Genomic DNA, 25354 nt, shown 5'->3' with positions numbered 1-25354 from the left:
ATCCTCATGTTCTATTAGAATTCATGAAATTACCCTGTATTTAAATGTAGTTTTGAAAGCTGGGCGAACTGGAACTTGTTCCTAGTTTAAAAATGTTGGATGGGCTGCTCTACAATGCCTTCTCATCTTCTTTTGCAGCCGCTTAATATGACTGTATAAAGAAGAACATTTGTGTCTCAGGTCTGTTGTAAGGCTAATCAAATTTACAGCCCAATTCTACGGAGTTAATGCTATTGGGGATTTGGATGAGCTGAGATTTGGTCATTACAAAATTTCAGCTGTGTTTAGTGCTAGTTATACTGCTATATCATTCAGAAGACAGATTGTAATTCTTCTTTAAAACTACTTTTCCCCCAAATAAATGAAAATATATTGCTATACTGTATTTTTCTTTGCTTGTATTTTTACAGCTATTTCTGTGTCAGCAAATAGCAATTTCAGAGCAGAATTCATCTCCTGGGCTTTTCAATGCTCTTTTAAACATACAGCAAACATACTCTAGTGAAATAAAAAATGGAGATGGTGTGTTTAACAGCTTGATTTCAATGTGCCTTCTCCATCAGCCACATGATACGCAATGAAATTCCAATTGGCAGTGCCAACATGGTTAGAGATATAGATTTAGACTTAAAATGTACATTACGGGTGTTCGTATATATTATATATATATATATTATGAGCATTTCTAAAGTAGAATTATATTTCTATTGCAGTATTTTACAGTTTTAACAGAGAATAGCTGATGGAGCCAGTTATTAATCCATAACAAGTGGGTTCTCAGAAAGATTTTCTGGAGCACCTCAAAAACTAAAACCCCGCAACCCTATAAAAATCTCAGAGTTTCTTCAGCCAAATATTTACAATACACTTTTTTGTTTTCTTTGGTCCAGGTTTACATTCAGCTTTGTATCAGGGGCATTGGGAAGAGCAGGTCTCCAGCTGAAGAATTAAACTGGAAGAATTTCCAAAGGTTAGATGTAACTTAAAAGGTCTTATTCAGTCTCCAGAGCTATAAACGACCCCTTTCTCATAACTGTGAGAGGCATCCCATTGAGAGGCTCCATGGAACTAGCTGTACTAAATCAGTCACCAAAAATTAAATCTGCTTCCTTTTTTTTTGGACGGGCTGTGTGAGACGTACAGGAAAACAAACAAGTAATTTTTTATTAGTTGGACTTCAGTTACACATATAGAAGAGATTTTGGTTTTTTGAATACTAACTGGTGTTTTTTAGGGCTGTTTCCCAATATTCTGCTGCATTTCTTTTTGAATTAAAAAATGGGGAGTGCTTGGGGTTTTTGAGTGGTTTTTTTTAGGAAAAGTCCAGGTGCTCTCTATGTCATCTATAGGATTGCTGCCCTGGAGTCACCTTTATGGAGCAGCTCGAGCAGGACTGGTTACCCCCAAATTAAACCTTCCCCAAATAGAAGTTCATATTTTCAGTAACTACATCTTGTTTGGTGATTTCAGTGCAAATACCGGTGCAGGACAGAATTATTCCCATATTGGCTTCCAGTGAAAGCTAATTTTTCTGAAGGCAATTTCTGTGGTTTTTAATATTGCACCAACCTTTAAGAAATAGGTCCCAAAAAGCAAACTAAAAAATTAAAGAAAAAAAAATTAAGATTGGGGGAAAAAGCAGAAACTAGTAATTCACTAAAACACCAGTTTTCTTAACAGCAGATGCTGATAACAGGATGCACACAGAAATCATCCTTAAACTTCATTTAAAAACCCCTCCCAAAACTAATTATATTTTATTATGTTGTTTTCAGTGCCATCCAGGCTAGTGTTACAAGAAGACCAGAGAAAACTGCAGACGAAAGCAGTTTCAGACAAGTGATACCAAATATGTCACAGAACAATTTAATACTCTGAGAGGAAGGGATTAAGAGAAGATGACTTGTTTGTGAGTACACCTTACATCAGGAACTTTCCATAGTTAACCACATGTCACCTATTTTAAACTTAATGAACTCCTAGAAGACCATGTCAAGGATACTGTGAGTCTTGATGCGGAAAATGAGGTATATGAAATGTATGACAGTATCCTTCAGTAATCTTGCAGCAGCAGCATGGCTCTCTTTTGCTATCATTAGTAATAATGCACAGACTAAGTAATACTTTGGAGGCAGAGCCAGGTGAAGTGGCACACTGAATTACTCCACTAACCTTTCACTTTTGAAAAGAGTACTTGAAATCAGGGCACAAGTGAAAACGAGTGCAGCGCAGCACTAACTCCTGTTTGTGCAGCAATAAAACTAGCCTCGCAGTTGGAAGTCTCATCAACACACGTGTATGAACCGGAACAACAGAGTGATTCAAGTCAGAACAAAAGATGGTAGCAAGGCTATGAATTGCTTTACACACTCGACAAGCTGAAATACAATTTACTTATGGCTTTCATAAAATCACAGTTCCAACTATCTGCACAGGATGTATTTAACCATCTACGAGGCTCTTTGAGAACTCTAAGGAAGAATGATAATGTAATCAATAAACACTGTATAGAAAAGGAGGAACAAATAAAATGAATTGTTTTAGTAAAGAAAAAAGGTAATCGTTAGAGGAAAAAGGAACAAATTCTAGAAAGGTCTAATATCTTCTAGGAAAAATGTTGGTGAAGCTAATACCAATTTTAGCAATTACAGTTTACAGCAGAAATCATATCATATGGAGTATAATGAAGTCTGCTTCTCATTTCAGAAACTATTCTTGCAGATTTGGCTGGTCACATCTCAACACTCAGTAGAAATATTCTAATACATATAGGTTATGGCAGTGTGCTGAAACCTCAAAATATGCCTGTTGAAATTGCCTTACAGCCCATGTACCTCATTAGGCTGGCTACTACGGCTGACACTGCTTTGACAAACTGGACAACCATATGACCTTCTATGTTGTTCCTACCAAAGGAAAATAAGAAGAGAGGCAGTAAAGATATCCTTTGACACAGCATTCTTACATACAGGGTGATCCAATGTGTTCAAGCTAGAAGAGACAAAGCCTGACTTTGTTATGACACTTCTCAGTTGTTTCAGATAAAACCCAGGGTTGTCTTTCCAGGTATAATATGGGAAATAACCAAATACAAGGCAAATACATAGTAATTTGAGACACAATCTTTGGAAACCGACCTGAATGTTTACCCTAATCACCTCTTCATCTAGAGAACTAGGTGAAAACTGTGCTATATGCCCTAGCTTTTACTGTGTAACTTTAAAGCCCAAATTTGCCAAAACTTTTTGTCCCTATATAGGAAAGCTGATGTAGTGGTCACTGTGCTAAAGCAGGGCTTAACAGTTTTGCACCAGTCTTTCTATGTTGTGTCTTTTTCCTGGAAGAAATCAGAGCAGGTGCAGGAGAGGAAAGGATAGGAGTGAGATCAAGCATGGAAGACCCTGAAGTTTTGTTCTGCTGTACAGCCAAGGTGCAGCCAGGACACACAGCTGGGCAGGTAAGAAGGAAGTGGTCACATCATGCTGTTTGTAAGAGATGAAACTCTGCAGTGCTTCTTGGTCTTCATGGTCTGCAGGTAGTCACAATGACTCCCAGCAATTTAAGCGTTCTTACAGTGGTGATTTAGTTCCCCTTCTGTAAAACTGGACTAATGCTTCTCCATCACCAAGGATATTCTGAGGATAAATATGCTAAAAATTGCAAGGTATCACAGATGTGTATCGTAAAGAGACTGATATCTGTGACTTGACTCTACATTTTGAGCTCTGTAGAATTGTCAGAAACGCGTTTGACTTCTGCTGATACAGTGACTGAAGTTACACAAATATTAAGCCATGTGTGACTTGATTCCAGTGTCCAAACTATTGTCTGGAGAAAAATGCCACCTATCTTCAAAAATAAAAGAGCTCTGCAAATCCAGTTTAAAAATTATCCATTTACTAAAATAGACATTTTGGATAGATGGAAGGAGAAACTAATTCCTCTCTCTAGACTTGCATTTGATTGCTGTCAGGCTACCTACCACAGATCTGCGTGAAAGATGAGACTGCCTAAGAAAAAGATGTTTCAGAAATAAGGAGTATTATTAACATGGCTTTTAAAGGAAAGCATTGGCAGTGATTCATCTCTGTATCTTGCCAAGGGAAATCATTCCTGTTTAAAGAGTAAGCTTTTTTTAAGCCTCCAGTTTTTCGCAGGATTTCTATAAACTTCACTGGCTGACTAGGAGTTAGCTGAGGCAATCATGGATCAACGAGGCACAGAGTACTGATCTTGAAGAGTTGTCTTAATTAAGGAAGAACATGCATCTATTAGAAGTGCTAGCATGCTGGAACAATTAAACTTCTGAAATAACACACTTTGTTTTGATGCTTGGATGCGTCTCAAAATTAAAAGCACAGAGGCATTAGTAACGTATCTGTTCATAACTCGATTGAGAAACACTCATGGTTATCAGAAAAAATAATAAAAAGGTGTTAGCAAGTAAGAACTTGACATAAAAGACATTATGTGGCACATGGCTTGATAAAATTTGCAGAAAAAGTTACAACCATATTCATTTTCCTTGTGGAAGATGACTGAGTAGATAATAAGGAAATCACAGCACTTGGATCTCAAAATGCTGTTAAGCAACCAAAATGCTAAGATTCACAATATAACTGGCATGCATCCATAGGGTTTCAACTATATTTTCAGAAAAAACACGGTGGATTCTTTTTTATTTTTTCTGAATACTTACTAAAGGAGGGATCTTTTAGAGGAATTCCATTGTGTTTAGCATTTCTCTCATTTACAGAAAAAAGAACCAGCTTTCTTTTGAATTTGTCTCTTCTCACTTATAGATAGGCTACAATCATATGTAATAAAGTAGATTACTGAGCAAGAAAACCAAGAGGTCCAGCAGGATCAACTTACCATCTGAACTGCCAGGAGACAGGGAAGGGAGGAACTTTTACTGCATGGCCTGGTCATTGGTGACATTTATATACTGAGAGGAAAATGAGTTCTAAAGGCATCTTCACTTTTAGGAGATGGAATTGAATGTGAGCAATACCAAGATTTTCAGCTTAAACACATCAGGATCATTTTAGGTCAGAGCAGGAGTGATGTGAATCCTGATCTTGAATCTATACCTTTGTTCCTTTATTGCAATTAATACTTGGAGTAACTAGAAAAGCCTATGCTATGAATGCTGACAATTTTAGTTTAATCTGATGTTTTCCTTATCTATTGAATTTTGGTGTTGACACATTTAAATCCAAAACTATGATTAGGAATCCCATACAAAATGTCAAAAGAATACGAGAAGCTTTTATTTACAAAGAGTAAAGAAAAGAATTTTATCCCTGCTAAAGGCCAACAGAACTCTTTCATAGCCAGGGACTGAAATCCCTTGGCAAGTTGAACATCCCTTGGAACAAGAACAGGCACTTAGCTGTGCCTTGCATTAATACACCTTTTACTGTTACCCAATAATAACTCTAAAAAATAGTCAGGCCTCTCCATTTCCTCTATACTTCCATTTCTCCCAGGGAACACATTGAAGGAAGTTGCAGGCTGTATATGGCTCATATGTGTCTAAGTTTGTATCTGCATCAAGAGGCAGTGGAAGGAAAATGCCTGGAAACTAATTTGTTTGGGATTTTTGTTGGTATGGCCCAGATGGTCTCTTTGATGGGGCTAGCTTCATGAGGCTTTTTGGAACTGGAGACATGGGTCATTTGAGCCCAGTTGTGTGGCTGCATGTTGGGACTGTGCCGCATGTTGCCATCTGCATCTGTAGTCCACACTATTTTGGAGGAGGCATCCCAAAATGTTACTGCATTATAAACGTCAGAAATAGGGTGTCATCTAGCAGAGGATGGGACAGAGAACTCTTGAGTCAGTCTCACTGCTAACGTGTACACTTGAAAGGTTTCTGACAGTCCAGAGTGGTGAAGTATGATCCCTCTAGTGCTGCAGAATTTGCAGCAATAACTGCGCTACCAAAAGAGGCATCCAAGGAGGATGCTTGTACCAACAACACAGAGTGGTTCAAGAAAGTCATCCTGCCAAGAAGATCGGTACGGGACAGTTATGGCAATATTTCTGGAGGCTGGTCACTGAGGTGATATCATATGAAAGGAGCAAGGTGGTGCGAGCTCTGACAGTGACAGGAATCAGAAGGTGAGTGGGAAAATGATCTCATTTAGTAACCAAATGGACTATCCACTTCTAAATTAACTTCAGAACATGAATATAATGAGGCTTAATTACAAACAGGTTCTAATAGAACTAGAAGGAAAAACAGGTTAAACAAAATAATTAGCATTCATCATGTAGGCAGGTTTAGCCCTTGCATTAGTTGCAATGAAGTTACATGGTAATACCGAATAAAGACTGGATTTATGGTATTTACAGCAATAATTTTATATTTAGTAACAGGTAAAATAACTTTATTTGGAAATCCTATCTTTCCTGTGTGAGGGGTCACATTGGCTCCACTGTCATGCCTGACTAAATGATAATTACTTTGACAAAAGATTTCAGGCACTGGCGTAAAAAGACCTAAGATTGAGCCATAGGAAAAAACTACACAAGGTAGAGATGGAAAGACAAGGAAGGTCATGAAGACATTCCTTCTGCTAGTATAATATTGTGTCTTACAGTGTTCTACTTGCATGCCACCTTATCTGATCGGTATTAAAAAGACCCAAGCAACAAGGATTCCAGCCTTTGAGAATTTTCCGAAATCTAATTCATCTTAAAGTTGCAAATGCTCTACTACACAGAAGGGCCTTTTTCTAAGCCTTGTAAGATGGAAAAATCTACAAACAATTTACTAATCAGAGCTCTATTTCTTTATCCTGTACGAATGTGAAATCTTGCAGTACAGCCCATCCTTAAATTACAATTACACCATACATTTTGCTATTTAAGTAACTGTCTGCTACTCCAGTTAATGCACCTGAACTTAATTTGCTGTGAAAATAGAGATTCTGAAACACACACTGCATATAATTTGTTTTATTTGTTGCCTTTGATAGATCTGCAAACCTGTAAAAAACAAACAACCATTCCTCCTCTCCTGCTGAATAATGTAGAAAATCATCCATGCAAAATAATAGAGACATGTCTCTCAGTAGTGTAAATCATCTCTGAAGGTAGAATCTGAATGACTCAGGAACACTAATATCTGAAATCTTACTCATGAAAGGGAGAGACTAAATGATTTAATAGCTAACATACTTATATCCAGGATTATAAATTCTGCTTTTCAGGACTGACTCTACATTCTTGTTGTGAATCTGTTAGAAAGCCAAATGTAGCAGGCTTCTTTTCAGGAGCTTAAAGAATGTGGAACAGTGTGATTTCAAGAATAATTGCATCTTAAGAACAGGAAGAAGAGGCCTTAAAACCAGTTGCACTAATGGGGGTCCTGAAGGTGGTTTGTGGGCAGTTAGAAGCATATGGCAAGAAATATGAGAATCTGTCCTTGACTTCATGTTAAAAAAGGTACACAGAAAAGAACCAAAACACCCAGACACCTCCTTAGTAAAAATGGAAGAATCTGAGGTACAAAAATTCGGCAGGGGTAATGCCAGTTCATTCTAGCTGAGATTTTAGCTATTAGTACTAACTGGGAATAATGAATATTAGATTAAATTACTATGAGATTAGAGAATGAAGTGTAGAAATACAGGTAAAATGTGATGTCTAAATTTATTGATTTTCTAGTTGTAATAATTTTTCCCTTAAATATATATAGCTCTATTAGTGAGAAAATATATCAGTATGACCAGTCAAGCTCACAGGTGCTGTATCTACTTTGTTCAAAAGATTCATTATCTATATTGGCTAGACAAAATCTGCATGAAACAAAAAAAATACATGTCATGATTGTAAATGATTCAAGTGTATTTTGAAAGTAGAAGGCAGTTTACCTTGCAGCTTGGAATTCATTCAAACTGAGGTAGGATTCTATATTTTATATATGAGGAGTAACTAACAGCTGTATTTCAGTCCTTCACATTGTTACGCATTTAACATTGATGGCTTATTTTGGTCTGAGTTCAGACAAAGATGTATTATGTGCATGCACTAAACCACCTGCCTTCTCTCTGAGGCATAATAGGCATAAGAAACCTTCACTGGCATAATTTTAAATTGCATGTTTATTGAAAAGAAAATGAATTATAGTGTTTTCTATTTGTAGCATACATCACTCGTGTTTTCTCACGTACTTTTAATGTAAAGATGGTTAAGGTAAAACTCAGAAACCTTATGTTTCTTGAGCAGAAATGCACAAAATTTTAAAACTCGTGTATGTATATTTACATATATATAGCTTCTATACGCTCCATGCAAAAAAAATAAATAAAAAATAAAAATTCCATGTGTATTTTTTCCAGCTTTACTTCCATTTTGTGATAAGACTGAATTTTGTACGTTCTAGAAGCCCCTTTTGAAGAATAATAAAGATTAGGACAGCTAAATTTGGCAACAAGACTCTTCTCTCATGAGTGCCAATTACATCCATTTACATTTATTTCTTGACACAAACACAAAAAGCTTCTTTACTGATTTGGATTTTAGTCAGTCTGATTTAACCAGATGCAATTTAATAAACTCATGGTTGGGTATTTATATGTCTTAAGTTAATTTTTTCTCACCTCATCTTAAATAAAAACAAAATAGGAGCAGAAAACTTATTAAAAAGGAAAAGAAATCATTGGCAGCATGGTCAAACCTTTCTCATTATAAGGAATAGTTGAAATCTAACCTTATTTCTTCTAGAAAAAGAAAAAAAAAGACAAAATAAGATGTGACAGGCAATTTTGTAGAGAAGATTATAAAAAAAGTGGTCTTGCTTATTGTAGTAAGAAAAGAACACAAATGAAACTCCAACACATTTAACAAAAGTTAAAAGGAAGTAGATGCTTCATACACCAAATATTTAAATGCATCCAAGAATATAGTGTAGGAATATTAGAAGGTAATTTAGGAAAATTGGAAAAGAATTAGAAAACACACTAGTCATGGCACCACCTAAGTTACCATTGCAAATGCTATTACTGCTCATGCTTCAACACATAATCTGATTGTTAGCTGTGGTTAGGAGGGAATTTCCTCTCCAGTACATAGCTGTATGAGTAATTTGAGGAAATTTTACACTTTTCGCTGAATCACAGAGCAATGAGGAGTTACAGGCAACATACCTGACTGAACTGAGTAGTACTGTTTTTCTTCTAGTAATACTGTTTTTATTCTAGTGATTATTCTTCGTAGCATTACAGATACATCAAACAGAAAAAAGGATAGAGTGCGTGACTGGTATCTGGACCTACACCTAACGACTGCTTCATGCCTTGGATACCACAAAACCCAGATTGCACATTTCATTTCTAAAAAATAATCTTTATTGTTCACTTTCTAAATGACATAAACCCACCAATTTTCTTATGTAGGTAGCTCCAGACACTTTTCAGAGAAAAAAATATTTAAACAGACTGTAGACTTTTGAAGCCATAATGGAGGGTTTGAAATTAAGTATTTATAAAAAATCTTACTTCTATAGTTGTGTTAATCTTTTCAGCAATGTCTTGTGAGCCTTGAATAGCCTAAATCTAAACACATGAAAAAACCTCTATTCTCATGAACAACACTCTTCTACCCATAAGGTGTTGTCAATGTGCAACTAAAAAGAGCAAAGATTCAGGCCAACATAAACAGTAATCCTGATCCAAGCCTCCTCCCCCTGCACACATAATTAGGAGATATTCCAAGACGTATTTTCCTGAGAACTACCAAAGGGATGACAGTTCACAAATGTTTTTCCTGCTGTTATAATAATCCCCACAGTCATGAGTTCATGTTGAGGGGACTTAGTCAACTGATAAGAACAAGATCTTGTAAATGTTTCATCAGCTGTTTACGGCAAAGCAAATTAATTCTCTTTCAGTGCTTATCTATGCATAATTTTCACAACGTGCTGCTGCATTGCTTGCATTTATATATATTTACTTTCACATTTATAGATCATGTCCACAGAGTTTAAGACATATAGGCGTGTATGTCTGCAAATATTTAAAGACCAGATATACAGAAGGTCTCTTCCTGGCAGTGCAGAAAGGCTCCTTGTGGGACGTCAGATACCTAAATCCCGTGGAAGTACTGAAAACCCTGCCAGCTGTCTGCTGGCATCTTTAGGTGCCTAAATGCCTTTAATATATTGGTACTGTGGGTCCAGCTCAGCATATGAGAAAGTGCTTCAAACTACAGAACAGCAATTAGTATTGTATACATACCATAATATAGATAGTATAGTACAGAACCTTTTAAAAGGAATAGAACGAGAAGCCACTGATAGACTATCAAGATTTTGTAAATATCAGCTCTAAAATATATGATACAATCAGTCTAAATATGTACGTACTACTTCAATAAATATATAGCAGGTTCTGCAGAACAGGCAGGGGAACATACATTATTTAAAGATAAATAGGTAATTTCTACAAAATAAAACTTTGTTACAATTGATGAGATTGTTTTGCTCATGCAAATGAAGTTTATAGTGATGTTTTTTTTCCCCACGTTAATCCCACATTTGATGTTGTTCTGCACTCACTGAGAGCAGAACAAACTCCAACAGTTTTATGCTGCATTTTCCTTTCGTGCTCCTCTAGGACAACTTTTTATGATGCCTTCATTGTAAAACTCCCATCTATTCTTCTCCCAGCACCAAGACAGCAGAGCAACCACGCACTACATTTTGTATTTGCTAAGCAAAAGCCTCCAGAGCAACCTAATTTCATTTGGGAACAACCGAAGGCAGAGACTTAAAAAGGGACAGTAAAGTTATGTTGCAACTTAGAACAAATCAAAAAACACTACTACATGAATTGACTCCTCACCACTCTTCTGTTTACTGTCTCTTACTTGTTTCCATGCCTGAGTGACATGGCATGGAGTATTTTCCTGCTCCAGATACAAAGAGAGCATTTTCCATTGTGCCGAAACAGCCCAGAAACCTGCCTGTTTCCTGACAGAGCCCAGTATACAAACTCTGAAGAAAAGGGAAAACCAGCTCCAAGCTACGGAATATAAATAACCTCAGACAACAGAGCAATTTCTTTGTTTACATGACCCTCCGATGCTTACAAAAAGGATATATGGCAAAATGAGATTATTTTGTTTTATGTCTGAGAGTACTGTGCTGCGACATTGTACCTGGTAGCCTGTGGGTGCCAGGGAAGAACCAAAGAAGCATGGCTTAGCCAGCCTCATAAAAGTCAACAAATTAAATACTGTTTTGCCAACTTCTTTCAGTCATTTTCCAGAATATTCAACATGTTTGACAAATCTACTCAAAAATGCTCTGGATTATTAAAGAAGGAATATTTATGATTTTCCTGTCTTGTATATGTCTTGACAAATATGTTCTAAAAGGAGACAAAATTTCATTACAACCAGAACAGAGTATGTTTGGACACAAGAAGGAGTAGGAGTCCTTTTTGATAAACTTAACAAAGCTGCTAAATAGGAAGGAAAAAAATCAGATTGGATTCTCCAGCAAAGTTTCTCATAGTGGTAAAATGCGCAGATTATGGCTTTAAGTAAAAATTACAAGAATGAGGAAAACGAAAAGTGGCTTACCCCTTGAACTTACTGTCATTCAGAGTTTCTAAATTCACTTCACAACTGGGGGTGAGGGGAAAAGAAGGAATGCTAATTGGGAAGTCTAAAAAATTGCAGAAGGAACACCTGACATGAACAGGCACTGACAGAAAGCAGCTTCTCCTATGAAGAAGCACCAGATGAGGAGAAACAACATACAGGCTTCTTGTTAGATTGAGATATATAGAAGAACAGAGAGAAAAAAGGTACATCCAGTCTGTCAAGTGCTGAGGGCCACGGACCTGTTCTTCATTACCTGGGGCTGGGTAGCTTTTTTAAGTCTGAACATGGAAGCCAAACAGCAGAGCTTTGACCACAAGTCAGCCAAATCCTCACTTGGAGCCAAATGTTCCAGCATGGAACAGATTTTATTTTTACAGCTATGTTAAATTTTCCTTTATTAAAGTGCCTTAGATTTATTTTTAAACTTTTTCTTTTTAAATTTATTTTTAATTTGGACAGGCTGCTACTTTCAAATCTCTCATTATTCTGAAAATAGATCTTTTTTATTGATACAGTGGACATCTATTACAGTAGTAACATGCATGCCCGTACGGCCGGAGCTTATCAGCTAGAAACCCAATGTTTTGACACATGCTTGCTCGGTAAGTGGCCACAGCAATTTTGGATGTTAACGCCCCTGCACATGAGATGATCAGCCCAAAGCAGAGTCAGGAGAATGGGGCATCAAGTCAAAACAAAGACTGGCAGCTTCCTGCTGACTCCTAGTGTGAGATGGGTTTTCCTGAGAGGGTTCAAGCGAACCTACTTCCCTTAGTCTTTTCCTGTGCAGAAGACAATTCCATGGGTGTTGCAGGGGCAAGAACTCCTGGCAGCGTGGCAAGGGGCTTCCTTAACTGGCCTATCTAAATTTACCTGTCAACATCTTATGCGAATCAGTAGTGACTAAAGAATTGCTCCAAACAAGCATTTGGATTAAGCTTAAATTTCCCAAATACTAACACAAATTCAAAATGTGGATGTGCCCAAAACTGTCTAAACACCAGACCTACCCATGTTGCACTTGTGTTTGTACCTTAGGGCCTCCTTCTGCACCACGGCTGGAGTGATTCCAACAGTGAGCTTTAGCGAATGCCACTGAAGGCAAACCTGCTAAGGGATGGGGCAGTGGCATTGCAGGACAGCAACTTCCCTCTGAGAATGTATACTGCTCGCTGAAAGGGAAATGGACTGAGAAACCCAGACAGCGCACTAATTCAATTCTTCCCTTCTTATGTTGCCTGTACTTAAATCTCCCCCCCTACTCTTGTTCTGCAAAGATCCTGTAAACAGATAGCAGTAATTTGTAGCAGGGCAAATACTGTTCAGGTTTTTAGGGCTTTTCTGCTTATATTGAAAAGTCACTCTCGAAAGTGCTGTTTCAGATCCTATTGAGGATCAAAGATAGGCATTAAAATACACTACTGAATCCTTTTCTCCAAACATGACAGAACTGGGATTTTTTACCATCAGCAGCAAGAGTACAGAACCTTGCAAACCTTTAGGATAATAACAGCAAAAAAAAAAAAAAAAAAAAAAAAAAAAGAAATAGTAATCATTACAACTGAATCCCATTTATACAGTTTCCTAAATACCAGCACCTTCATGCAGGTAGCAGGTAAGGGTGTTAATATTTTTGGGGCAGAAAATTTAGGCAAACCTAAATTATGCCAAACCCCATGGATAATTTGTAATTGCAATAGAAAACCAACAATAGCATGTTACCCAAAATTGGTAGTTATACCTACTTTGCAATGAAAACAAAGAAGTTTCTGGAGAAGATAAAGGCAAAACATAAGGATGACTCATATAAAGAAAGCTTGAAAGCATGTCTTATGTCCCTTAGTGAGGCAAGTAATGATCCCCATAATCTTGGGATCTTGTTTGACTTTATCTATGCTTAGAAAATGTAAGTAATTAAAATGCACAGCCACATTACTTAATGTGGGTTAACAAAGTACGAAACCATCCAGTAAACTCATGATTCACGGCAGCACTTGTAAAAAACAGCACATGTACTTCTAACTGAGACACATTATCTCGAAAACCACAATACGCGTTCACATTTTGTAAACATAAGCAGTCAACTTTTCAGACGTGCTGAGCGACTGCAACTCCTCTAAAAACTGATGGGGCTCACACCAAAGTAATGCAGCAGTGTCTGTCCAACTCATTTACTCTTCTAAGTACATTTACTGTGAGGACTTGCACACTTCAATCTCAAACTATGTTCACAGCAAACTGTACACGTAACACTGACCAAACTGTCTCACACTTTCTGGTGGGTTTAAAGGATAACAAGAGACAAGCAGCTTTACATTGCTAATATAATACACCAATGAAGCATATGAGAGCAGCCAGACTAATCTGGCTAATGCGGACCCAGGTGAAGCGGATACTGCTGGTAGTTGTTTGTGCATTTAATTTGCCAGAGGTTAATGTCCTTTTCTAGCAAAAGCTTTTTCTTTCTTTTACTCTCTCTTCCTTTTTTTTTTTTTTCCCCCCTTTTTCCTTTTTTTCCTTTTCCTTTCTCCATCATTTCACTCAACTGGGTTAGAAAGCAGACAAACAGTGAAAATAACTGGGCTAAGAAAGAAACAACCTTTGATGGGGCTGCCAGCGAGAAAGGGACATTCAATAGGAGTAAATATTTCCACCTGGATGATAGTGATGATGAGCAGGTTAGTCTGTCTGTCTGTGTTTCATGCCTGCATAAACTCTGCACGAGTTGGGCATATTCAGGAAGGATAACTGTAGTGTGATGCAGGGGCATGAGAGGGCTGTAAGGATGAGACAGGGAACAGAAAGCTTTTCTTCTGGAAGGAGGCTCATAGACACTGATCTGGTTAGTGTGAAGCAAATAAAGAACAGGAGGAGAGGATGGCTCTTCATTAATAAGTCAGGAATGAAAAAGAGGAAAACAGTCACGCTATAGGGTAGGAGTTGTTTAAAAACAAGGGGGTATAAACTTCCCATGAGTCAGTTCCGATTAGGAATCGGGCAGAGGTTTCTAAAGAGCAGAGCAGCGAGGCTCTGAAGAGGCCCTCAGCAGTTTCACTCCGCAAAGTGTTCAGCCCAACCGGGCACATTTGTGGGAAAGCAATGCTGTGGCTATTCCCCATCCCAGGCTGCGGCTCTTATGCTCTGCCTGCACCACTGTGCACATCCCCATCGCAGGAGCCTGCAGTCAGGCATGGTCTCCCACACAGGGAGAGGGCCAGGAGCAGCACTGAAGCATTCAGTTTGGGGAAATGATCTAGGGGATAAAATCCCCACTGACTGTGGAACTTGTGTGTGGGAAAAACAGTAAGGAGCTAGAGGCAGAGAATGACACCAAAAGGAGGAGGCTGGTGTGAGGGAGATGTAGCAGGCTTTGTTCTGATGTCCCAGTCAAGGCTCAGCTACGTGTTAGTAAGCAGACATGATTCCATGTTATATTGCTCAGACACTGGGGATGGGGATAATCAGGCCAGCCAAGTTCAGACTTTGAATGCATGAAGAAGGACGCCACATGAAGAAAAAGCTGCAGTGCAGAATTGTTGGTGCTTCAATTTATTTTCTCTGAAGCATTTGCAAATGAGAATTTTCCTTGGACTCAATAACCTTTGGGAAGGGCAGGGGTGGCAATGACCAGCTGAGAACAGCAAGCATTTTAACCCACATCAGCATCACCAGCTTTCTGAATATAAAAATAATTAATTTGTTTTCATACTTCAAGCTCAGTAAAGCCACAAAACCTCAGGGGCTACCCACACTTGAAAGCTCGTTTGGATTAAGGCAGTGTGGGAATTCACACTCCCTGGGCTCTGCTTGAATATTTAAAGTACAGTTGACTTTTACTCCAAGTACGAGTTTTTCATTACTTGACTTAACACATTTTCGAAGAGGGGAGTGTCCACACATAGAGCTACTCTGAAATAACTAACCAGGCACGTAGGCAAGCCCTAGCAGCTAGCACTAAAAGTAAATATTTTCAGCACTCAAACACAGCGCCTATGAGGAGTCGCTCACACGCTCAGTTTCACGCAGATGAATGTATCTATCCCATTTGGTAGGGTTGCTAATGCACATGCCAAAATATTTACAGGATTGGGGCCCTGCTTTGTAGAAAGAGATGCATGCTGTGCCCCAGAGTGCCACCTTAAAGCAAAACATGAATCCTTGGGTTGAATGCCAGTGTATCCCATCATCTCTCCCATCTCTCTGATACTATTCCAGTTGGCTCCCTCGCACTCCCGGATAATTCACACATGTTCACTCAAACACAAACCCTACGGCACCCCTTCCCCCCATGAAAAAGTAAGCCAGCTGTTACAAAATTCAGACATTTCATTTCATTAACACAGTTTACTGGCTGATACTGCCAAGCTAAATAAAGACAATTAATAATAATCAGGACTGAAGGGCCTGAGACAGCTTATGAGTAAAGGATTGTATTGCTTGTTTAAAAAGTAAAAACTCACTCCTGCCTGGAGTGATAGGGAACAAAGAGCGGTGATGTATAACCGGGGAGGAAAGAGACTTTCTCCGTGGCTTTTGTAGATTACTGTGTGAATGACAGGAGCGGCAGGAGCAAATACCTCTTTTCATTTGCTCAGCCTCTTGGAGAAGAATAGCAGCGCTTGCCAATGAAGCTGCAGCTGTGCTCCAGCTCCATTTAATCACTGTGTATGACTGAGGGTTAATTAGCTGCCATTCTTACTGCTATTTGTTGTTCTACTGAAGATTTGCATAAATGTAAGACTAGGGGGTAACTGATACTTGATTTTTCCCTTCAGAGTGGCCAGCGGTGGAAAATTTTCCCATCCCAAGTGTTTATGTTTGTGGGAAATTCAGTGTTTCCTTTCCATCTGACCTGATCTCATTTTGGCTGATGAATGGTGAACAAAGTGCTCAAAGTTGCTTATCAAATCAAGACGCCTGTTGGGCTTTTGCCTTTCGAAAGGGGCAGACTACTTAGATGAAGAGACAACTGAGGTATTAGAAAATTATTCCCAGCTGACAGAGAGGAAAATACATATATGCATGTTTCTATATCTGTATAGGTACATTCATATGTGATATATTTAAGTGATAGTCATCTCAGTGATATATATGTGATCTATCTATCCATCCATCCATCCATCCATCTATCCATCCATCCATCCATCCATCCATCCATCCATCCATCCATCCATCCATCCATCCATCCAGTCAAATCTGGATGGCAAGGAACCAATCATTTGTTCACAATAAAATATCATTAAAAATTAAGGGCAGAGTCAGCACAACCAGAACAAGATGTAGCATATTAGGTAATATGCTTAAACGTAAGAACCTGTAAGATTTTGTAAGCCTTCTGTTGGATGTAGCTAAAACTGAAAGTTCACTTTTTAATAAAAAAAGTATTTAGCATAAAACAGGCAATTTCAAAGGAAGGTAAAAATTACTCAGCAGTTCACAGCTACCTGCCAGCAGTGCCTCATGAAAGGGAAGTTCACAATAAAAATTAAGAAATTGCATTAATTCCTCACAAAATCATAGCAAAATTTTAACATGAATCAGTAACAAATTCCCAACCTAGTTTGTAATTAAACAGAACATTTGAAAATGAAACATCATAATTTTTTTTATTTACTATGATCAGGACAATGCTTATGGCTGCTAACCAAAAAAGTAAAGAGAAGAATAACTTCTCATTTTTAGTATGTTAACTTGTCCATAGAATGATACAGAATGGGTAGCTCTTTTCAGTGTTCCCCTTAAACAGTTGGTCTGCTACAACTGTTGTTGACAGCCTCTGTAAAATAATCGAAGCGAAAGAAAAAGACTGAGACGCAGAGGTAGTAGATTTCCAGATTTCAAATCACTTCTGGAAAGTGGCTTTCAAGTTGACTGTATCCCTCTAAAGAGAGGTGACCATTAAGAGAGCACACAGTTATTGCCAACACAGCTTTGTAGTGTCTGTCTCTTCAACTGGTCTCTAAGACGCATTAGCAGATACTCATTTTCTTTTCTTTATACTTCTATTATCAATCCACCTGACTTCCTACAGACACCTCTGCTATTCTGGGGTAGACACTACCAGAAATCAATCTTTCAGATTCAGAGATGCAAAGAGCATCTAATACACCTGAAATAAATGTGCCTGAAATGGTAACACAGGGCTCCAATATCACTCCAAGCTCTTAGACGGAATGAACTCTATGGGTTTTAATGCTATATAGATTAACAAACCCACAAGAAAATAAAGACAATTGCATTTTTTACCACTTTCACCTTATTTTGAGCTTTGAAATATTCCAATCTTCTGTTATAGCTTTTGATTCAGCCCTGATTACACAAGAATCTCACATGCAGCCTTTTGCAAAGGAATTTTTAGCCCTTTGGGTATGGAGAAAACTTTAAAACCGGGAAGCTTACTTAAAGGTTTAAAAACTAGATGGCAAATTAAAAAAGATATTGACATGTACAACAAAAAGCAAACCAGCACCAACCCTCACAACATGTAAACAGATCATTTTTCTTTAACGATTCTTTAATAATTTCTATATACTAAGATTTTCCAGCTTTACAGTCAGAATCATCCACTGGTAAACAGGGTAAGAGAAAGTGAAAATTACAGATCTAGTGGTCAATGGCAGAAAACAAATCTAAAAGAACTGAGGGGAGAGGTTAAGTGCTATGCTAGTTAATAAGAATGACAGCTTGCTTTGAATACTCACACTGGCTGTCCAGGATACTGAATAAACCTCATTTAAATTAATTTTCATTATTTGTAAAGTCTGTGTTAGACATCTATCATCGTCAACACTATTAATATTCTTTTCAGAGACCATATTATCAGCATATTTAAATGAAAGCTTTCCTTTTCAATATTTATTAACTCATTAATATTTCTTAGTACTAATATCCTGGTTGGAATGTCCACATTAGCGCCTAGTACATGGCATTTTCTACTGATTAAACTTTCTGAATTAAAAGATTTTTATTCCCAAGTACTAAAAATGCATTTGAGCTCCTGAAATTGTGCTTTCTTTCTATACTATGTCTTAATTTCAATGAATGGCATATAAAATTCACATTTTTGCCTTTTTTTTAGTAGGTTGTAGTAAAACAGTGCACTGACTATGTCCTAGTAGCTGACTGAATACGAGCTGTGAATGAATGTGTATGTGAACGTTAATTCGTCTTACCCGGGTTGCAGTCTGTGAGGAGGGAGCAGATGGAGAGGAGGACTTTAGAAATGGTTAACGCTGGACTCCAGTTGTCTTTTAAAATATCCAGGCAGATGACGCCTTGGCTGTTAATGTTACAGTGGTAGATTCTTGTCCGAAACGTTACCTAGAAAAGATAGTGTGCCTAAGTACAATAGTGTTCAAGCCAATAATTACACAATTAGTAAGCAACTATATTCTGCCTTCCTGGTTGAAATGACAGTACTCTGCTAGTGTCAGTTAAAGACTGGGCAAGATACGGATATTCATAAGAAAATAAACTCTGCCTCTTCCACCTGTGACCAGCAATGGAACTGGTTTGTGCAAGGTGAAAATGGGACATGTTTCCTAAGCTCCTTCTTGCCTCATCAATCTCGTTATTTTTGTATTTCAGCCCCTGATCTGGACAATGTTCACAACTCAGGCCCATAGCTAATTCACTTTGAAGGGGGCCAGAAAAAGACAGATTATGGTACTGACTTCATATGTTCATTTTTTGACCCAATAGATTAAGCTAGAAAAAAAAGTGGAGGCATCACATCAGTACCTTTGGAAAAAATAAAGGTAAGTGTCTTTGAGAAAGGCTGCTCAAATAAAGTGCTTTTATTTCCAAATTTTAAATTACAGATGAATCAGTAGGATTGCTTACGAACATACATTGGTAGTTAATTTTGCGGTTTTCTGTATCCATTTTATACTGTTTTATAGGTTATCCTATAACAAAACAAGGAGGAGATTACTTCTTTTAGTCTAGAATGATGTGCTTCTGCTTTAAGTTGAAGATACAGGCCTTTTATTTTAAAAGAAAATCAGCTATGAAAGTCCTAGTCCTCTGAACTTTGTAGTTCAGAATGAATACTAGGGCTACTGCAGAGGAAGGGACAGTATTAAAGAAACACCTCCTGGGAGTCAACCGGGACTAATTTTTCCACCAGTTCTACTCAAATGACAAGTCAAACCAGATGGTTTTAATGACATCTTCATAGCACCTAAAATGAAGACGTACAATTTCAGAGTTCTACCTCATTAGCAATAACCTTGCCAACAGAGAGGCTGATTAGGCAGAAGACAACAGTAGGCAAAGCACCCTCCAGTTTAAGAAAGCTGTGCTCTTCACTAGAGTTGGACGGTGCTAATAACTGAGAGTGCTTATGCACACTTACGCATCTCCCTGCTCTACCACACAGACAAACCTGTGTCTAGAGAGTAATGGAAACTGTTGGCAGGCATGATCCTGTTCTGATTTTATTGAATATCAGAAATCTCAGTGATTTCAGTGTGACTGAGATTAGGCCACTTATGAATAAGCAGAAGAGAGGATACAAGTGATACAAAGTACCTGGTTTAGTTCTATTAGAAAACTCCCATTCTTTAACACACTGAAAAAATCTTCCCCTTTAGATTAAATCAAGCAGCTTTGACAAAATAATAGAAAGAAAAGGTAGTAGATTTCAGGTACTAAATCACTACATTCAACAAGAAATACATTTTCTTATAAGTACTTTCCCACATAAATCTGGGAAAGCACTTTCGGAGCTCACTGTCATGCACCAGTGAGTTCTGCAACAAAAATCCCAACAAAGCAAGTTAACCAGTTTTTAAATGCATCTATGTCTAAAGGCATTGCCAATTAATAGGATAATTTAGTACTTTGCCACTCCATACCCTACATATTTGTAGGTTCTTTCCTTTCTTCTCCCTACAGTTGTGGTTTCATTTACTGTTTTCCAGCCTAAGTGCTTCACTTCTAGGCTTTTTATGAGAATTTAAAATATTTCTGGCACAATGAGCTAAATTCATCCAAATGCTATAGGCAGATGATCCCAACCCCCATTTGGAGTCCAAGCACATTCGGCATTTGGAGTGAAGGAAGTCTTCCGCAGGATCAAGAATTTAGGGATTAAATTACACGTTCATGTACAAAGGGAAGCTATTTTAAATAAGGAGGGTTACAAATACAGGAAAGTGGTAAACTAGCTTACATAAACTGCATGTTGAAAGTGTCCACAAAGGGAGCTGGTGTAGAGGAGCGTCCTGTGATTTCTAGGTCAGTGCTCATTAAGTCCCCAGATAAACTCCAGGCATTCTTATACTTCAGATACAAGAAAATCAGGGAATGCCTCCTAGCAGCATGTCCCAAGACTTAGGCAAACACTTTAGCATCCACATAATTTCTAGTATCGTATGCTTACTTCACAGAACACTTTTGGAATAAAGTTTTTGCTTAATTATTTTTCTTCAACAAAGGTGCTTTCCCTGATGAAAAGGTGCTTCCATGATGAAAAATCTGAAGACTTTATTCAGTGGTATCTGAATACACTGAGTAGTAAGATGTATTTCCTCCAAATGTACGGGAAACACACTGAATCTATTGCACAGATTAAATTATACCCTCTAAATTATTTATAGACAGGTCAGTCTGAGCTTGTAACCTGCTTAAAAGAAGGCCATCAATTTGAGCCTGTATTTTAATGTATTTTGCTGTCAACTAAGATGACAGACACATTGGTCACATGTTCCCTTGCCGCAGTTGCTTTTAAAGCATTGAAGCAAGGATACTGGAGATTCAGAGAGCCACTGGGATCAATGGAGGCTGCTCATGTCTTTTATAAATTGTTCAACACTCCACTGCCATCTTAGGTTATCTGGTGGATACACATAGGTGGGCTACCCTGTTTGTAGTTGGAAAGCTATTGGTAGCAAATACTTAGACCTGAAATGCAGCATTTTTTCATGATGAGCACATCTTAAACCCATGATGCTGAGGAAGGCACCCACTCATGAGATGAGGGATGCCGCTTTTTACTGACAAGTATGTTACAAACATGCCAATGCATATTAAAAGGCCTGCTTATATACAGAGACCTTCTAATGGCAACATATCAAAGTTTTCAGAATTTCAAAAGAAGCTGTATTAACGACAGCCTTAATGCGCTGGGAACCGCGGGCTGATGGTGGCAGGTAACGTTGTTATCCCAAAGCAGCACAGAGTACAACTGGGATGACATACTACTTTCCTCATCCAGGTATTGCCTCAAATTGCAGCTAATGTAGCAAATGCTGACATGTAACTTCCTGGATGTTGTGTTTACCGTACTCACATTTTGAAGCTATGCAGGGTCATTCTCATGATATGTGTGGAGAGAAATCAATTGGTAATATCATTCCAGGGGAGCTACGTTTTCTTTATTATGGTCATAATTTTACCTTTGATGACACTTAAATGGTTCCTATAAATGATGCACTCTAATTCTATTTATCCCCTAATGAAAACTCCTAAACAACCACATGCAGGGGCTCAAGGGACTTTGTGGGTGTATAGAAGTTATCCTCAGACAACAGAATGGTAGAGGAGTAATTTATCTTCTTTTTTGAAAGATAAGTGTCCCCTATGGATTTTATTCTCTTTGATTCTGCTGTTTTAGGAGAGTATCTCAGTTTTGTTGAATAAAAGTGCAGGGCAGGAAAATGTGAATTACAGGAAATAGTGAAAAATGGGGCTATCTTCTGAAAACTGTAAGAGTTCTGTAAACAAGCTTTTGAAAGGTAACAATAAGGGATTTATACTAAGTTTCTGAAGTAAACAATAATAAACTCACTTGTTTACTGCTGATTGCTAAACCCTTCTGAATACTGTAAATCAGAATTAAACAAATAAACCACTCCTTTTATACAGGCTCTAAGAAGAAAATTCTGTTATGGAAGAACTATTAGAGAGAAAAGGAGTACATGTAAAACTATGGCTGACTGTTCATTGAGTAAGTTTTAGAACCAAAACCCCACTGCTTATAAAACCTGGGTAGAATGAATTGAGATGGATTTCATTTGAGCGAATGGAGGCAACTGGTTGTAGGCAAGATAAATCACTCCTGGATCTCAGAGTGATTTTAAACACCAGTTTTCCAGCATGATGCACTTCTAAAATCACTCACTGTCTCTCTTTTGCACCAAATGTTTCTATATGAGGTCTTACCCCAGATGCTGGAACATTGGCATTAATGTGTATGACTTGCTTAACCTTCTCTGTGAGATTCAGAGACAGGTGTCTGTGTAGGGAAAGATGAAAGATTCCCAGAGTCAACAGAAGAATAAACAAACCCAACCCCTTTTGCTTGGCCAACGCTGGCAGCAGGGCTGAAATCCCAGGGCTCCCAACCCTGCAGTTTTGGGAAGTTCCTTTCAAAGTCTTTAATTTCTTACAAGGATGTAATTCTGCATGCCTGCCTGAGATGAAACTTCAGTCTTCCCCAAATATTCCCCAGGAGTTTTGTTTTAATAAAACTGTAGTGACACTACTTGAAGTGGAAGAAGTTATACTGCATACAGGAAAGGTTATAAATATATTAAAAAATAAGATGCCATTTCTGATGATGTTCATGGAGCTCAGGATGGGGTAAGCAGTTCCTATCTCAGTTTGTCAGACTTTGTGAGCAAGAGATTTGTGTGGTCCAATAGAGAGAATAATAAAAACAAGATCAGGCCTTTAGTCTATTGGCAAAATACTCTAAACCAATGTAAATGAAAAAATATCTATAGCTCTGAGTGACACAATGTTCATGCAGTAACCAATCACATTAATTAGCATCCTCAAATTTCTTGCAGATTGCACTTCATTTTATCTATACCCAGCACTGAGGCGGCCTTTCTCAGATAAGGTGGTCCATCTCTGGTTTTTAACTACAGATCTGTAGTATGCACATGACCAATTGTTGAGATACTTAGTAGATTATCACAGAAAGTGCATTACAAATGACTGACTACATGATGCTCACTACTAAAAAGCATGATTTAAATACATGCAAAGAAATGAACTTCAGCCAGTTCTTAAAAAAAAACTTGCTCACACCTAATTTCAATGGGAAGAATAGCTATAGTTTATTTTATTGAGGAAAATGTCACCTGCATTAACCAGGAAATATGAAATTGTAATTAATTTTGCTTGACCTACAGAAAAGTCTGATATGCAGACTAGGTTTCTGTGGCAAAATGCACCATGAGAGAGATAGGTAGCCAGAAGTGACAACAATTTAAATGCGATATAATAGCATCGACATGAGCTAGCCTTTAGTATTGCTGAAAATGAGACAGTATGCAATGTGAGTAATTATTTATTATATTCATGGTAATTACAAAGTTGTGTAACTACTCACACTGTCTCATTGAATAGATTGTAGCAGGGGAAGAATAGTTTGAATAAGCACAGCAATATTAAAAGGGACCTTGATAATCTTTGATGTACCTGAGAGGGCAAATAAAAAATTACCCTGAATTGTACATTTCTTTTTTATTGAAAATAAAGGAAAAACGAGAGGGGACAAGGGAAATGGATTACTGTTTGGGTTAGGGACATTCAGGATAGAAACAATATTGTAAGATGCAAAGCATCAAAAGCTTTCTCTGACAGTCAATATCAGTTTTTACAAAATGATTTTGATTTAATCAGCATAACCTTTCTTACAACTAGTAGTTCCATATGGAAAGTTAGCAACAAAGTCCTTTTATAGAGATTAAATTTATTTCTTTAAGATTTACTGGCCATTTAATAAAGTAAATCCTCCCTTTCGTAGTTTAAGGCACACAGGCTGTATTGTCCTACATGCATGTCTCTCTGCTTGCCAGAGTACTCCTTCACTTTTGCTTTAACGTAATCTAACCCTTCTAACCTAAATATGAGGAAGCCTAGCACATAGCAACACTTTTATTCCAGATGAAAAAGATCTCATATCACAGGTGAAAGGCAATGTCTGGTATTTACTGTTCTTCCTAATTCTGCTATGCTTCTGTAAGGAGGCGCATTAGTGTTCTCAAGCAGTGGAGGCAGAGGCAGATGTGGCAGGCACAGGGCTCTGGGCACAGAGCTGCCGGTCAGTGGGCCATGCAGGCGGGCTGTGTCAGGTACTTCAAGTCCTCAACTTTATTGTAAGTAACCTGGGTCTTTTTATCCTCACCTAATTTTAATAGCCTTTGGGTATTTAGGTGCTCCCTACATGAGAAGTTCTAGGCAGACTGACCTCAAACCTGTATTTTTCAGTCCTAATCAGTCCATCTGCTCTTATGCTATAGTAATAATGTACATAAAATTCTTTCTCTCACATCTGCATTATACATCTGTTTGTAAAAGAGAAGAAAGAATGTTAATCTATGATGTATTTTTGGATCATGTGGATTTTATGCAGCAGTAAAATGTGTGACATCGCAGAATTATGTAGTTTCTGAAACTTCCAATAGACATCACAAGTCCTCTTTTGAAAATATATTTGATAAGCAGTATGCAAACCACTGCTGTGAGGCAGAAAACATTCTCCATAAGATGCCTCTACAGTCCCTTTTGAGGAGCTTTATGTGCTGGATATTCATAGGAAATAGGAATAAATTATGAACCACCTAAGTTTTGGAGAGAGAAACCAGGAAGAGTTTAGTTGGATAGAGCCAATTGCATCAAGACTAAATAAATCAATACAAACGGCTGCTATAAATTAGTATATTAAAAACAGAGAGCGAAAAAGAAGGCTATTCATTAGAAAAAATGGCAATTCAATTGG

The 25354-nt window shown here is 37.8% G+C and overlaps 1 protein-coding gene across 2 annotated transcripts in view; it reads right to left on the bottom strand.

Moving 5' to 3' along the window:
* Positions 1–25354, bottom strand: part of LOC136007790 (ubiquitin-conjugating enzyme E2 E2) — a 209757-nt gene that overhangs the window by 5474 nt on the left and 178929 nt on the right. For both annotated transcript variants that reach the window (XM_065666062.1, XM_065666063.1), the window contains one exon: positions 18792–18939. In XM_065666062.1, the coding sequence (XP_065522134.1) occupies positions 18792–18939 (148 nt within the window). The remainder of the gene's footprint in view (positions 1–18791; positions 18940–25354) is intronic.

The sequence above is a fragment of the Lathamus discolor genome, chromosome 2 (assembly GCF_037157495.1).
Source record: "Lathamus discolor isolate bLatDis1 chromosome 2, bLatDis1.hap1, whole genome shotgun sequence".
Classification (NCBI taxonomy): Eukaryota; Metazoa; Chordata; class Aves; order Psittaciformes; family Psittacidae; genus Lathamus; species Lathamus discolor.
This window is presented reverse-complemented; position numbering and strand designations above follow the sequence as displayed.